Genomic DNA, 17420 nt, shown 5'->3' with positions numbered 1-17420 from the left:
TCTTTAGCTCTTATGGATTTGTTTTTAATTCTTTAGGATTTGGCTAAATCATAACTTTGCAGAACAATAATATATAATATTATACCAAAGAAATATTCCCCAGTCTCTGAAATTCCCTGAACCAGCCAGCCCAACAGAGTCACGCAGTCAACGGAACACAGATTCCTGTGCGAATGCATCTTCAGAAAGGCCAGCTTCTCCAAAGCACACTTGGATAGCTCAGCATGGTTTGCGAAGGACAGTGGCTTCTGCAAATTCTTTCCTGGAGCTAAGCAGCCCGCCACCACCTATATTACTGAGGGGCCAATAGCCTCCTCAGCCCACACCCTCTCACTCCCCTGACGCTAACTCCTAGGCTTCAGGTTTCCTTTCTTTAGGCACTGGAATCTTAAGAGAAAGAGGGCTTTGTCTTTGTTAGAACTTGGAACTCTCTTCCATTTCAAGGCCCTGCCAGGAAATGACATGGTGCCCTTCATAAAATACATGAATACATACATAAATAAATAAGTCACATAAAGAGGATTCCTCAGCACTTGATGCATATAAGATTTCAGAGCCCAGGGAGGTGCTATCCCTGAGGCTGACTGAGTCTGAACTCTAGGAACTCCGGCTGGGCTCAAGTGCATTTCAGAGTAATGCTTTACCCTCTCACCAGCAGTGACAAGGAACTAAACTGGAGTCCAACTCAGAGGTCACCGTGGCTGTTATTCACACACCAGAAGTTTAGAAGTCACACAGCCAACCAACTTCTGGATGCGTAATTATTCTACTGGAAAGCGAAGTCACTTTTCTTTGCAATGGTGATAACAGTGGTGATTTCTAGGTATACGATTATTGGAAAAAAACCAATCTGACATTTGCTTCAGCATCTGCACTGTAAATGGGTTGGCTGTGCAGGGTGCTAGCCTAAGTCTGCAATGAAACTCAATGAAATTACTCTGAAGTACCTGGAATGACTCATAACACCAGCATCTATTTCTTGTTTGTTTGTTTAAACAAGTTAACTTATTCATTGACTGTTTTCTTGCTCAGTGCTCACTCCTGGCTCAGCAGAGCTCAGGGATCATTCCTGGCAGGGCTCAGGGAACCCTGTGGGATGCTGGGGATCAAACCCAGGTCGACAGCATGCAAGGTAAGAGTCCTCCCTGCTGTTATTGTCTCTCTGGCCCCAGCATCTATTTGTAAATGATTCCTCCCACTACATAGCATTCCTCTCTTTGTATTTATTACATGTAGACTCCAACTTGAGAACAGCTGCCAGTTAAAATCACAGGAGCGGAGAGAGACAGCAGTAGGTTGCTAGGCCTGTTATAGGCCAGACTATAACAGGAACCCTAGTTATAGTCTCTGGCGCCACGTGATCCCCTGAGCACTGCCAGGTATGGGGCAAAACTCCCCAAACAAAACAAAACAAAAAAACGCAACCCAAACAAGCCAAATCACTTATGTATACAATTAGGAAATCCCTAGACTCTGTTATCTTGTGGCCATTTGCGATATAATCCTTCGTTCCCCCTACCCTTGCCCCCCTCTTCTGTTTATCCCAGTATTCTCAAGCTGCATGATAAAACATCATCATCTTAATTCTCAGGCTATCTCAGAAGCAAAAGACATTCATTATTTGGATCAAAAGCAGCACCTAATTCTCATCAAGTCACGACACTCTTCCTCCCCTGTTCAAAATATTTCTGTATAGAGGAGCAGTATCTATATTTGGTCTGGTCTTTGGGTTCAACCAAGTGGGAGGTCTGCTGATCCAGTCATGGGAGAACTTTAAGGAAATATTACCATAAAAATATTGGCTCCACTTCAAAAGTAAGATCATGAAAAATAGTAACACAAAGGAAAATTACATAGCAGAAGGTCAAAGAGATCATTCTTCAAACAGAAAGGATAATTTCTAATCTAGTAATTCCATAATCACTTGCTTCTCTAGTTCCATAAATACCAAACCTCCCATCTGTCCCCAGCTACACTGCTGTTTATCTGCCAAGGCACTGTTTCTGGAGGGACAGTTCTTCCTGAGGTCAGTTTACTCACTTCTGGAACCGACAAATCAATTGTTCCGGTAAGCTAAACATTAGCAGTTGAAAACAATGCAGAACCCTAATTCCAGGTTATGTTTATTGACACAGGGAACACGAAGAGCCTGACAGTTTATGGGGGACCACATCTAGGACCATCATAGAGCAGGCTCTCAGATTGGTTAGCGGTAACTGATATAAATAAAGCTCCATTCTAAACCACTTAGAATAGTATCACACTTCTCTGATATCATGGTGACTGGTGAGTGCAGTCCCCAAGGCACCTAAGATGTTATACTCACAGGACAAACACCTAGTATATTTGTACTCCACCTTACTCAATGAGTAAAGTATTCAGACTTTTTAAGAATCTGAATTCTGAAGAGTAAATGACTTGTTAATCCCAGAAAGTCCAAAGTTCTAGAAAAATGACTGGAATTCACCAGTTCTAAATATTGTTTCTACACCCAAAACAATCTCCAAAATCTCAAGGAAAACTACGTGCTTTTTTGTTGAGTTGTTACGAATGTGAGTGAAATAAAGTAAATAAAGAAGATTCCTTTATCTGTATGCCCAACTTTCTGGTGCTCTGCTTCCTGCCCTGCAAAAATCCTCCTTCCCACTCCAGGGCAAAGCAGGGAGAGCTTCACTGTGGCAAACACCATGACCTGGAAAGAAACATTCCCTAACAAAGATGGTATAAATCATCTATAACTTACTACTCAGAGAGCTCTACCTCTCAAAGACGAGGCACAGGGAGGGCATATCACTTAGCCAAGGCTTGGAAAAGACAGACTCTGCCCTCAAGGTTTCTTCAAATCTCTTTTCGTAACTCCACCCCTACCTCTTTGGTGGAGGCTGGGGGAACAAGGACTCCAAGCAACATGACCAATTCGCCCGACAATTCAATGCTCAAGTGCAGTGACAGGGCACTGCTCCTCAAAGGGATGCTGAAAGCCATCAGGGCAATCCCAGCCATGCTCAGTGGATTCCAGAGTTACACCCACTGGTGCTTGAGGGACCAAGGGCTATCAGAGACTGAATTCTGTCCCTCCAAATGCAAGGGACGTGCCCCCTGGCCCTTGAACGATCTCTCTGGTCCCCTGGCACCCATTCTTAAGACTTGAGAATTGTCCTTCCCATTACTGGGGTTACCCGATTAGTAATGTTTCGGGTCTCCAAAGCAATGAACTGCTGGAAACTACCCACAGTATTTATATTACTGGATGCCTGCTGGTGAAATACACTCAGCATACCCAAGAATGGAACCAAAAATAGAAAAAGACCAGAGATGTGGAATTATTCTAGAAGTACTCAGATTATTAGAATGATACAGAAAATAGAAAAATGGTCTAGTGACTACCTGCAAAGCCCAGTGTATCTAGGGTAGGACCAGTGTAATTAAGAATGATGTGCAGTACCCTATTTGGAACAGGGAAAGCAAATCCGGGGATGTCTTAGCAGAAGCATCTGCTGAGATGAAGCTTCTAAGTCTGAAGACCCAGTAACCAATGACACCTGCTATCTAAGACGCTACACAAGGCCTCATGGATTTCTCTCTAGAAGGCCTCTAGCCTCTCTTGTCATCCCTGATGCTACCCTGCATTTCACAGCCTTTCAACCGAACTTCAGTCAGAGATTCCTAACGCTTGTCTTTCTAGATTCCTGCACTTCTTACAGCAACTCCTCGACAAACTGTTGGATCATCCTCAAAATGGTGCCCTGACCACAGATCTTCTTCGCCAAAGTTGTAACCGGCTCCTTACCAGACTGACAGACTACCCAACCCCACATCAGTGCTCTACTCCCTCCACAAGTGCCTTATTGTACCAGCCCTCCAACACCCCTTCATGCTTTTGGGTTTAGTCAAATTCAAAATGTGCTCTGGGGTGTGTTTGCACTCTTCCGTTAAAAAAAAAAAAGCCTTTGAAACAGGGAAGAATCAAGGTTTTCCAATTCAGCTAGAAAATACTCCAAAGAACTCTGGTTCTTCTAATCTCAGATGAAAGAATGAATCAACAATGTTAACTTTTCACTTGAATTCCAAAGCACCTAGCAAAAAAACAGACTTTAAACCTTCCAATAATCATCATTTCCCCTACTTTTCCCCCTTCCCACTGCACTCACTATTTGGACTTATTTTTCAGTTACTAGTATCTTTTTGACAGTTACCTGGAAAAATATTTGGAATTACTGAGGTTTCCCAAAATTATTATTGCTAAATTTACATAGGTAAAAAGGAATTAGCAAAAGAAAACTGCTCTGTAGACCTGGGCAGCAAAGGGAGGCGCAGAGGGCAGAATCAGCCTTGGATGTTGGGAAGAAGAATCAAGTGCATTCAGAATATTTAAATAAAGAAGACATTTCGATGGATTCTGACTCAACAGAAGACCACTGTTCCATACTTTCAAGCTCCATTAATAACAACACTATTTCAGAGTTCATGAATAATCTGCAATAGGAAGGCGCCCTTTTGCTTACTTACTATGCGGTGAAAGAAAAGCACACTTGAAATATTTAAGAAAGTGTCATTTATGTGGAGAAATCCAGAAGACATACCTGTGGTTTCTCTATTCCCGAAAGAATGTCTTGCACTCTCTTTACTTCCAACTCATACTCTGCAGGGCAAAAGAGAAAATGAACACCAGTTAACGTCATTAGAAAGCAACATATTATCAAGGTCCTTCCCAAAATTAGGAGAAGGACTAGCATTTAACTAAGGGTATCACGAAGTCAGTTACCTGTTACCGTTAAGTTCTGCTATCACAAACATGATAACGAAAATCAGAAGAGGGGTGTTTTTGAAGTAGTGATTTCATGATCTTCTTTGCAAACTGCCACTGCAATCAGTTTATATAGTCACAAGGTTGATGAGATTAACAATGAATTTCAGTGAGTAACTCAACAAGCTACAGAGAAAAAAGAGCCCCCAAAAGGGAGAAGCTGAGGCAACAAGACATCAGTTTCATGCAGAGCTGTGAGCTCAGAATTTTTTTAACTCAGTTTTGCTCCAAGTCAAATAGGTGAATGACGAGAATGGGGTAACTGATTTTCAAGGTAGGCGCTGAAGGATTGGACAGGCTCATGTGAGGGCGTAGGCAAAATCCAAGCTCATTCCTGGTGCTTGGGTGATCAGTTGAATGGAGGATGGGGAAAGAGGTAAGTTATTTTAGAAATGAAAGAGCCTCAGGGCCTAAGCAGGAAGGGCACTGGCCTTGACTGTGGCCTACCCAGGCTTGATCCTCAGCACTGAACATTGTCTCCTGAGCCTGATCAGAAGTGATTCCTGAGTGCAGAGCCAGGAGGAAGCTCCGACCACTGCTGGAGGTGCCGCCAAAACAAAACAAACAAAGAAAAAAAACAAACAAAAAAGGAAAGTGTGTGCTTGGAGCAGGAAGGAAAGGACAGGGAACACTTATTTCTCAAAGGAGAGAAATAAGACAACTGAAACTTAAGATTCTGCTTTGCCAGAGAAAAACATTTTGACTTTCACAATGGTTGATGGAATCCAATATTTAGTTCACAGGTCTTTTAACAGTTGAGCCTCACTCATAAGGCAATTAGCCAAAGGTGTTGGCCATAGAAAGAATACAGTGGGAAGTACTAGCCTTGCATGCAACTGACTTGGGCTTCATTCTGACCCCCCTATGACACTCCTTCCCCGCCACACACACACACACACACACACACACACACACACACACACACGCCTCACCAGGAGTGATTCCCTGAGTATAGAGTCAGGAATATGCCCTGAACACAGCCAGGTGTGGGTCCCAAATGAAACAAAACAGAGATGTATGATTACACAAGTTCTTGTTTTCACGCTAGTTTACATCTAGTGGGGAGATAACAGAAGCAACTTCAGGTAATTGTGTGTGGTGGGTGTGAAGGTAAAGTTAATTTAAAATCTGGCTTCTTAAACTCTGGGTCACGACCCTGTAAGGTGTTAAATAACTCAACTAGGGGGAGGGGTGGGTTGCAAAAATATCAGGCATGAGATTTTCAGGTTTCTGAACATGCAATGACCAAACATTGATATCAAGTCAACCACATAATGAATCGTGGTATTTCTGGCAAGGCTCACCCCTGCTGTCTATTTTTGGACAAAAAGGGTCACTAGTGGGGAAGGTTAGAAGTCCTGACTTAAAAGAAGGTGTCCCAGGGGACTTGCTGGGCAGCACCGTCACCGTCAAGTCTCCAGAGACCTGAACAAGGAGTCATGGGGGGGCAATGGGAGTGGAGCCACGGGGCCAGCAGGTGGACCCACCCACCTGCACACACTGCCAGGCAGGATGCTCGTTAACCCAGACCCCCTCACACTGCACCTCAATTCCCACCCTTGGATCGCCTCCCTCCAGTCAGCCTCATTCATAACCAACATATTTTTTTCCTGCTCATTCTTAAACCTGAAAGTGAATCATCCTGTTATGATTTGTCTTTCCTATCACTAAAACCTAAGCGTCAGAAAGCACCGGGAGTCGAGATCCCGAGTGGTCCTTTCCCCTGCCCTCCAGGTAGGGGGGGCGAAGAGTAAATCCTTTAACCCTGGCAGGCCACACACTGGCCTCTGTCACTCACGCTTGGTTCTATTGGCTCCTGACCAAACTCCCAGTTTGGGGACCATCCAGAACCCAGCCAGTTGGACAGGCATGGTGTCTGGGCCCCGGTGGGATGCATTCGCCAGTGCAAGCAAAGCTCTTCGACAAGTAAGAAATTCATAACTCATTTGACACTGACCACCTAAATGAGCCCAAGTATTACAAAATAAGACTAACTTCTGGGGAACGTCCTAAGCTTTAGGGGTGCCCGTCTGCTCAGTCCTGCTCTTTGCCATTGCATTCACTTTAGGGGAGATTTAGCAGAATATCTTTACCTTCATTTTGGTGAGAGACAGAAATGAGTAGATTTTTTTTAATACAACTTGAGAAAAAAATTGCATTAAAGGCCAACCATCACAAACTGATTTATAATCATGCATTCACATCCAGATAGAAAGGATCACAGCAGAAGTTGGAAGTGTTGAGACTGAAGTCTATCTTCTGCTTCTGTGAGAAGGAGAGGGACAGACAGAGAATGATGGCACTCATTCGTGGGACATAAAAAGAACATGATATGAGACTGACACCCAAGGACAGTAGAAACAAGGGCCAGGAGGGCTGGTCCACAATTGGAAGCCTGCTTCAAGGACTGGGGGAAAAGGAAGTTAGGATAGAGAAGTGGCCACTACAACAAAGATAGTTGGAATTCAGAGAGACAGAGAGAGACAAAGAGGGAGAGACAGAGACAGAGACAGAAAGAGACTGCCATATAGACAGGCTGGCTGGAAGAAAACTGAACATACTGGTGGTGGAAAAATGTGCAATGGTAGAGCCATGGATGGGTTTTAGAACACTGTACGGTTGAAACCTGAACATGAACAGTTTCATAACTGTGTTTCTCACTGTGATTCATTAATAATAACAGTAATTAAAAAATGAAACAGTGATAATTAAAAGAAGCATTTAGACTTGCACATATTCTGGAATCAGAAATCCCAGAATATAAGTCAATTATAAATACTCTGTAGCTCAGAAAATTATTGTCAGCAAAAAGGAACATAAGCACAGTTTCAGTAAATAACCGATCCGGCTGTTCAAGACAAAATTCTCCATCTCTGGTTAGTCCAGAGTCTGAAGGACTTCATGGTTCCCAGCCCTCCCAGACAGAGAGACATTGACACAATCTGCTGAAAGGGGCCCTTGTTTCCTCCTGCATGACTGACTGCCACAAAGATGAGGCCGAGCTTATCCCTGAGGTAAGAAAGGTGCACATGAAAACAGAGACAACCGGCTATTCAACAGAGAGAAGGGAAGCCCTGAAGGTGCTTGGCCAGGAGGACGAAAGGGAGGCAGCTACAGGGCCTCCAAGGCACCAAGGTTAGACACCACCGGCCCCTCTGGCCACTTGCAAATGGATATAACAGAAGTGCTTATATGTTTGGGATCGAAAGAAAACATGAGAAAGGTTGAATTAAGCATCCCCCCTCACACCCCCATTGTTTAAAAGGCAAGGGAGGAGCTGGAGCAATAGCACAGCGGGTAGGGTAGTTGCCTTGCACGAGGCCGACCTGGGTTCGATTCCCAGCATCCCATATGGTCCCCTGAGCACCGCCAGGGGTAATTCCTGAGCACAGAGCCAGGAGTAACCCCTGTGCATTGCCGGGTGTGACCCAAAAAGCAAAACAAACAAACAAAAAATAGAAGGCAAGGGAGGGGTTTCAGGTAAGAGTCAGAAATACAGGTGGAAGATCTGGATAATCAAAAGAAAAAAATGAAACAAACAAACAAACAATAAACCTTCCAAAGGAGGATCCAATTTTCCTGGCCTGACTTCAAGAGTGAAAGCTGGCACTATCTGAGCAGCTTGCTACACACTAGTTAATGTCCCTCCTGTCCCTCCTCGTCTTGCTAATATTTATAATCCTCGTGTGAGACACTTCCTCTCCTCCATTTTACAATGGTGGGCCAGACAGTAATCAATTTTGCATAGCCAGTTTTGGTGTTGGTCCTCGGCAGACTTTCAGACATTTTTGTACTCAGTGGGAGGAATGAATGAGGAAATGGAATCTCAGAGAAAAACCAAGATTTTTTCCCCTAAGCCATAAGTCCAGTGCATGGTGACAAAGCGTGTGTAACCATGAACTGTGTCACAACAAACAGACTGCAGTCATTGGAGAGAGGATTTCAAGAGGAAAGAAGGAGGGGCGGGGCAGAGAGCTGTTTTCACTGATGGGATGGGAGGAGTAAAAGTGGAATGCAAAGACCCCTGGAGTCCCATGAGAGGTGGAGCTGCCTTTTTTTTTTCTTTTTGGGTCACACCCAGCAATGCACAGGGGTTACTCACTCCTGGCTCGGTGCTCCGGGGACCATATGGGGTGCTGGGAATCGAACCCGGGTTGGCCGCGTGCAAGGCAAACACCCTACCCATTGTGCTATCTCTCCAGCCCCTGGAGCTGCCTTTGAAAAAAATTTTAAAAAAATCTTAAAAAGGGCCAGAGAGATCGTACATCGATGAGATACTTGCTTTGCATGTAGCCAACCCTGATTCAATCACTGGCACCACATACGGTTCCCTGAGCACCACCAAAAGTGAGCCCTGAGCACAGACCCAGGAGCAAACCCTGTGTACAGCCAGATATGGTCCCCAAACTAAAATTAATTAGAATTTAAAACATGTCACCTTTTCTCCCCACCCTGGAATCATGCAGGCTCTCCTTTATGGTCTTGTCTCCTCTGCACTTAAGACTCAAGCAAGGCACCAGAGAGAAGGTACAGGGGTTAAGGCGCTTGCCATGCACACAACCAACCTTATTTCGGTCCCATTACGGTCTAGCGAGAACTGCCAGGAATGTTCTCTAAGCACCAAGCCAGGAATCAGCCTTGACCACAGGAGGAAGTGGTCCAAAACAAAACCAAAAAAACTTTTAAGAGCTATCAAAAAAGTAGACGCAAGAACCATTGGACCCTGCGGCAAGATGGGTAAGCCAAGGAAGAATAAGAAAGCAAGCCATGAATGAAGCGAAACATGTAAAGGTTTCTGAGATCAGAGTGAAAGAGGGCCGGCCAGGGGGTGAAAAGGCAGCGACATGTCAATCACTACCCCATTATGCAGGCGAAATGTGGCAGCACAGCCAGGTTGGATTCCTTCATTCTCTCAAGGTTCTACACTGTCAATATGGAAAAACAGAAATACGCAATCATCTCACGTTTAGTTTTTCCATTGTGCTGCTGCAGACTAAAAGAAAGAAGTAAATAAATGCCAGGCACAAAGTTGCACAAACAAATGAAAATAGAATGTTTAACTGAACGAAACGGTCAGTTACATACCACATATAAAATAAACTGTTGCAAACAGGTTGCAGCCCTGTCCACTGTCCTTCAATTGCTCATCAATTTTCTTGAGCTGGCACCAGTAACGTCTCCACTGTGAGACTTGTTACTGTTTTTGGCATACTGAATATGTATATTCAATATACATTCAATATACGGGGAGCTTGCCAGGCTTTGCTGTGCAGGCGGGATACTCTCGGTAGCTTGCCAGGCTCTCTAAGAGGGGTGGAGGAATCGAACCCAGGTTGGGCCGCATACAAGGCAAATACCCTACCTGCTGTGCTATCACTCCGGCCCTGTTGCAAGCAAGTTAATAGTATAAAAAGTGCCCAATTTTACCATTCTACTAGGCATACCACTTCCTAAGCAAGATTTAACCATGTTTCTGAGCAGTTGGAATTATCACCCTGAGCGAAAAAATAAACCAGACTTAGAGCCTAACCATATAAAACCACTTCGGTTTGGTGGTGGACAGGACACTTACCTTTCACACCACTTCCTTCTTAACCCTTGAGCACCTTCCCCCTGTAGCAAATACTGTGATGATCAATTTGAAAAAAAATTCAAGCTGCTCTGAACAATGAAAGAGCCCTCAGGTAGAGATCTTCACACTTTGGGGGTAGGTGGGTGATTTCCAAAAAGCAGCTCTGAAGGCCGCCTCTGCTCTACAATGCACCACTGACTTGAAAATCACCTTATTTGGAAATGTCAACAAAGATGGAAAAGGGGTTTAGCGCAGAGCAGAGGCTTCCTTCTTCCCTCCTCTACAAGAAACTCTCCTCCCCAGAAAATCAAGCACAGTTTAGCAAATTAAAGATTAATAATAAAAATTTACCAGAAAAGCAAATACATTTTAAGAGGATAATGCTCCAACCCCAAAATGCATATTCAAGCACACACAAAAGATGTGTCATGTGAAATTTTAAACTTTCCACAAACAGTGGTTTTCATGTTTGCTCCAAAAAGAACTGTAAGTTCAGACTCTTTGTAGACCTAAAGTAATTAAAATATTCCTCTTCATAAAAATAATTTACTATGTGAGTCTGTTTTATATTTTTTTCTCTCTTAGAAAAGAAATGCAGCTAGACACTTAGCTGCTAGCTATAGAATGTATTTACGGTTGTAACAACTCCTTCATTCCAATGGAATGACATCAGAATTATTTTTCTGTAAACCTTCTGTCTCATTCTTATCCACAGAACTCATTTACAGATACGCCCGACATAACACAATATGCTTTCTCAGATCTGCCAAGGAACTGACTCGCTACTCTTGCACAAATCATGTCTAATAATTAAGGGGCTTGGAAACAGGCAACTTCTGGTCCTGCCCAGTTAGGCCGGGGGTAGGGAGTGGGCAGATAAGAGGTTTAGAGTCATAGCAAGCAATCTATACAAGAACTAATTGAACAGAGATGCTTCTGAATGAAAAGAAAAGTATGGCAAGCAATGTGAAACTTTAAATGAACATAAACACTTTGGATGAAGAAGAAAAAAATGAGTCAATAAAAAGAACAAACAGGTAGCCAATCGGCTTAGGAATGCTGACGAGAATTAGAGAGGATGGAGGAAGACAGTCTAAGTGTGTTTGCTGAACTGCTTTTCCAAGAAGACAAAAAAAAAAGTAAAAGAAAGGTATTTCCCTTTTAAACTTAATATTTTTACTGAGCAAAAAAGGGAAGAATCAGTAAGTGCTTGTGAAAGAATTACCTAAGAGTTTCCTTCTAGTGATTATCACCTCCAAGTAATGGTTTTAAATACAAACATTAGATGCATGTGAAAAATCACAAGGAAAACATCTGCAAAAAAGTAAGGACACTGTAGTTGATCTCCAAGGACAAGATTTCAGAAATATCTGTAGACACCAATCATTCTGATGCTCAAAGTGTGGTAACACAGTTCGACTCATTTGGCTAAGTAGTTACTTTATTTGAAGTCCTCAAGATACCCAAAGGGAACACGAGGCTCTCTTAGTCAAGAAAACAGGCAGTTGAATATAAGTTGTGGGAAGTTGACTTCCAATCTAGAAAAATATTTTCAAGAATATTTGGTTCCAAACTGATTCCGGATTCTTAGAGAAAGGAGAATGATGAATTCCTTTTGCAGGTGGACTGCCCAGCTGGACAGGAGGGGTGGCCAGAGAAGGAAAACAGGCAATGGACGTTGATTTCCTCTTAGCATTTCTTACTATTTCAGGAATTCAGTAGAAAGAATTTTCTTTCCTGACCCCCAATTTGAGCAAAATCCTACTGGGAACATTCACAAAAATCCACTTGTAGATAAATGGGTCCCCTCAGGCAAAGTTCAACACTCTTAGCACCTTAGGTATATAAGGAACAACACAGAATTCCAGGTATGGGTCCTGAACAAAAATAGAAAGCACTAGATGTTATTCATTGACTCCATGTTAATTCAACGTTTCCCTCTCAACTAGCTTTTTTGATACCAACTAAATTGGAGTTTACTGACATACTGGGGGATTCTAAGCTCAAATCTGCTAAATCCCTTTAGAAAAACTCTCGTCCTTATTTCACAAGGCAAAAATCACATATGTCCATGGACCTGGATAAAAGCAGTGAGTATTTTTGAAAACATCAAATTAAACTGGGATTAAAATCCCACAAAAATGGTTAAAGTATTAGGTAGATATGCTCATCCGGCAATCTGACCCCTAGCACCAGTCCTTGGCTTCCCTTCGCTCTATATATTTGAACTGATTTACTGGCTAGCTTAGCTGTAACTCATGCCAGATATAGCTTTCTTATTTTGAGGAACAGCTCCACTCCGTGATTATCCAGCAAGAGTTGGTACTCTCCCTGGGTGTGTGGCAGGAAGGCGCTCACTTAAACACAGGATAGAAAGACTTACAGAAAGGTAATGAAAGTTTAGGCACTATTTTCTGCAGTGGCATCCACAAACGTTCCCCAAAGATGCTTTTTCATTAAATCTTGGCTTATCACATTAGAAAACTTTTCAAGCAGTTTAATCAACACTTTGACAGAATTGTCTCAATTCACAGGTAGAATCCACAGAGAACAATTTTTAACATTAAATTTGAAAGAGAATATTAATATTTATATCATTTAAATAGCAAGTTCTGAACGGCACTAACACTCATATTTTCTTAACTGTCTCGTATGACTGAATTGTACGCATTTGGAAATGAGAATGGACGTGGGATCTAGGGCAAAAGAATCCAGAACAACCTCGTCCATTGAGAGAAGGATCAAATCCAGATGTAACTTCCCGTATTTGGGCTTCAAATACCTCACCTATATTTCTGGAATATGGAAAAGTCATTCCTATCCATAACATACCTTATCCCCTCTCAAGAAATTATTAAAGGCTGGAGAGGTAGTACAGCTGAGGACTACTCTTGCTTTGCGGGTCTGGATCCCCAGTACTGCATATGGTGCCGTGAACACAACCAGGCGTTATCCCTCCGCACAGAGCCAGGAGTAAGCTCTGAGTTCTACTGGGTTACCCACAACCTGTTCCCCTTCCGTCCCAAAAAACGGCACACAAGCAGGTGCATACTCAAATTTACAAAACTGTCAGATAAGAAATGATACTGAGTAGAAGAAAGTAGGTATTCAAGGTCAAAGGAAAGGGCAAGGAGTGTGAAAATCTGAAGAAGTCCTATGTAAAGAGGGCAATGATTATATATTCAATCAATTAATGCCAGGGGAGATCAGGAGCTAGAGACTGATGGATTATGGTGTTTCCAGAGATTCTGGAAATAAAAACATTTTTCAAGAAATTTCTTAATCTGTATAGGTATTTGTTTTTGAAACATTTTTAATCTACAGAATAGATAAAGGGAGAGTACTAAAAATACCCATACATTCTTCATCTAAACCAGAGGCTCATAAACTTATACATCTTCTGCCCTCTTTCAGAAAAAAAAATCACTCAAGGCCCTGCTGGAACTCTTCCTTCTTTACATGAAGAAACAACAGTAGCCACAAACTACACCCAAGGCACCTTATCTCTCCCACCAACTGACAGTATGGTTCACTTTGGAGAACTGTTGCCTAGCTAACTGTTAACATTTTGCTATATTTGCATTCTCACATTTTATCTACTTTCTCTCTCTCTCTCTCTCTCTCTCTCTCTCTCTCTCTCTCTCACACACACACACACACACACACACCCCTTTTCAGAACCATCTGAAAGGAAACTGTCGGATTTTTGTTATTTCACTCCCAAAATTTCATTTTGTACTTCCTAAGAACAAAGATCTTCTTAAACATGACCACAACAACATTACAAATAAGAAATTAAATGACACATTGCAAACTAATCTATATACACAGTCACATTTCCCAACTGTTCTAATGTCATTAACGTGTTCCTTCCAATCCAGGGTTCAATCAAGAAACAGACATTGCATTAATTGTCAGGTTTTGCTTTAACCTAGAACAAAACCTACCTATCAATCTATCTGTCTGTCTGTCTGTCTGTCTGTGTAATCTATCTAATCTATCTATCTCTGGGTGTTGGGTGAGGAAGAGGTTTGGACACATTTGGCAGGGCTCAGGGAACCAGGTGGTGATGAGAATCATATCTGAGCCTGCCAAGTGCAGTGCAGGACTTCAGTCCTTTGAAGCATCTCTTCAGCGCCTATATTTTTTAGCTTCACAAACTTGTTAATTTTGGAGGCCAGAGGAGTTTTCTTAGAATATATAACAATATGTATTGTATGCTCAATCTGTATTGTTTTCTATTTACTTTTTATTCAATTCAGTCTGTACATTTTTAGCAGAATTTTATATAGATGTGCTTCATATGAAAAACGAAGAGTGGCAGTATAAATCCATTGGGAATCCTCAGCACTCTGACCACTGGCTCATGGTACCGTACAACTGATTTTTTTACTTTCAAAGCACCTTCTCCCCTAACACCTGATGATTGACTTAGATAACTCTGATGATTTTTACCAGGAAATCATTTAACTGTAAAACTGATAGTTGCAAGATATGAATATTGCTAATTCCATCATTTCTTCATTCTGTTTTTTCTCTCACTTTAATTATCTATGAACAGTTTTTTTTTTAACTCATTGAAGTCTGTAATTGCCCACAGTCCTCATTTTCATTTTTTTTTTTGAATGCTATGCTGTACCAGTGTAGCCAGTAGAAGGTCCTTCAAGCTGTTTTCTGTGTCCCTTTGTCTCAAAGTCCCTTTGAGATTTCTGTTATTCTGGTTTAAGATCATTTGGCCAGTGTTGAGAAAATGCAACCTGTAAGTGATAGTTTTTAGACACATGACAGAGCTAATACCAATACTTTTCATGGTCAAAAGACACTATTATTCAAGAGCTTTCTTATTTATATGTCACTAAAAAGTTTTTTTTAAATCCAAATATTTCTATTTTCTGTATATTTAAAAAAAATAAAGCAAACCCAAGAGTCATCTTAAATAAAAATTTAATATATAGCTAACTTGGACACTAGTAATGCAATCAGGAACCATAGTAAACTTTAAGAAAAAAAAACAGAATTAATTTGGCTCTTCCTGCACTGTGTAATTTGTGCTCTCAATTTAATCTCGTCGTGTTTCATTTCTTGTTTTTCCTAATCAAAATTTCTCTTTAAAAGTCATATAATCAAAACTGACAGTATACCACTTGCCTCAATCCATGAAAAAAAAAAAGAACTTTCTTCTAAATGCATAAAACAGAAATAAATGAAGGTGAAAAGTTAGATTCAGCCAGCAAATGGGAAATGTCTATTTGGAAATTCTTAGTAAACATTTTCCTCTGGAACTGAGATAGTTTTTGAAGAACAGAAAACCTGGACTTAAACATTTTGAAAATATGTGTATGTGCAAAAAGATGTTAAGATCTCTGACATATTTTGGATGAGACCTTAACATCTTTTGCCATGTACACATCCAAAAAAATGTTAAGACAAGAGGTCACAGAACTTTTGAGAGTCAAACACCTGATAATTTTCCTCGTATGTGAGAGGCAAAAAAACACTCAAACTCCGTCCCCCGCCCACACACTCACACACATACACACACAAACTAATGGATAAGCAAAATATCTTAGACTGCCAAGCTAGACATCAAGTACAGTGGGCAGGGCACTTGCCTTACACGCGGCTGACCTGTATACAGTCCCCAGTACACACTACAGTCCTGCAGCCTCTGCAGAAGTGATCCCTGAGCACAGTGCCAGGAATAAGTACTGAGCACAGTGTGCACCAGCACCCTCACCTACCAAAATCAAACAAACAAACAAAAAAACAAAAAGACTAGTGGAGGGAAGGGGAAAAGAGACCACAGGGAAATCAGATGAGTGAGATGATTTGTATTGTGAAGGGTGTAAAGGAGTCTTTTTTGGGAAAACACAATGTATTATGTAAGATGTTGATTTATGAAGTGCATACCTAAACTGACATAATGTTATAAACCAATGTAAATTTAATTTAAAAATTTTAGTGTCTGAGAACTGAAATAGTATAGATCTATCCCAAATCAGCTCTGTAAATGGCACCTGGCATCTTTCAAAGTCTGTAGATGTTGAATCTACACATTTTAAAGTCTGTAAATACTGAATCACATTCACATGGTCTCTACTTCCTCAATTTCCAACTTATCCAAGTGTCCAATCCCCAGGCTCTGGCTACAGCAAACAAGTTCATCAGGTCCAAGTAGAACCCACAAGGACAAGCAGTCATTTGGGCCAGAGATCAAACAAGGCAAAAAATAGAAATTCATGGGAGGAAAATGTAAAGTAGCACAGACATAAAATAAAAGAAAGTGATGGTCAAAAGGGATGAGGGGGTATGAGAACCAAAAATGGTATTTCAAAACAAAACAAAAAACATTTAAAAACGTAAAGCAAAACCAGTTAACAATATGAACCTTAGCAATAATATGAAGTCATTACCATTTCATCTAGTAACTTTATTTTAAAATACTATCCCAAGAGGTTACTGGAAAGTATTATAGCATCAAAAAGTAAAAGCTAATTTGTGCAAAACAAACATTTAGGCATTTCAACCAAAGATAGAAAAGGACAGAATCTGCCTGGGGTTTGTCAGTCCTCTACTGGTTGGCAGACTCTTCTCATGCCTCTGCTCAGGGTTAGACAGGTCCAGGAAATGAAATGGCACCTCTAACACAAAGATGCTTCTGTTTAGGATGTTCACTAACACTTGCTCTATCTCTCCAGATTGGGGGGGGGGAGAGATGTATATATAACATGGCATGTTCCAGTTCATATTATATTCTTCACTTCTTCCAAAAAGGGGAAGGCTCATGTACTTCCTATGGAATCATGAGCGCTCTCTCTCTTTCTCTCTCTCTCTCTCTCTCTCTCTCTCTCTCTCTCTCTCTCTCTCTCTGTGTACGTGCATGTGTGCATATTGTACGTCACTGATTCAATCCTTGAGGCCCAGCTCAGGGCCTAGCATATGAATATTTACTGAATGAATGACTGAATTTGAAGCAGCACTACCCACAAGTAATCCCTAAATATTTAGAAGGAAGCAGATTATAGACAGCAAAGTGGTAAC

The 17420-nt window shown here is 41.5% G+C and overlaps 1 protein-coding gene across 4 annotated transcripts in view; it reads right to left on the bottom strand.

The window, feature by feature from the left end:
• FNDC3B (fibronectin type III domain containing 3B) overlaps positions 1 to 17420 on the bottom strand; it is a 377218-nt gene that overhangs the window by 109277 nt on the left and 250521 nt on the right. For all 4 annotated transcript variants that reach the window (XM_056110627.1, XM_056110630.1, XM_056110628.1 and 1 more), the window contains exon 7: positions 4584 to 4642. In XM_056110627.1, coding sequence (XP_055966602.1) covers positions 4584 to 4642 — 59 coding nt within the window. The remainder of the gene's footprint in view (positions 1 to 4583; positions 4643 to 17420) is intronic.

Source organism: Sorex fumeus, unplaced genomic scaffold (assembly GCF_029834395.1).
Source record: "Sorex fumeus unplaced genomic scaffold, SorFum_2.1 ptg000010l, whole genome shotgun sequence".
NCBI lineage: Eukaryota > Metazoa > Chordata > Mammalia > Eulipotyphla > Soricidae > Sorex > Sorex fumeus.
This window is presented reverse-complemented; position numbering and strand designations above follow the sequence as displayed.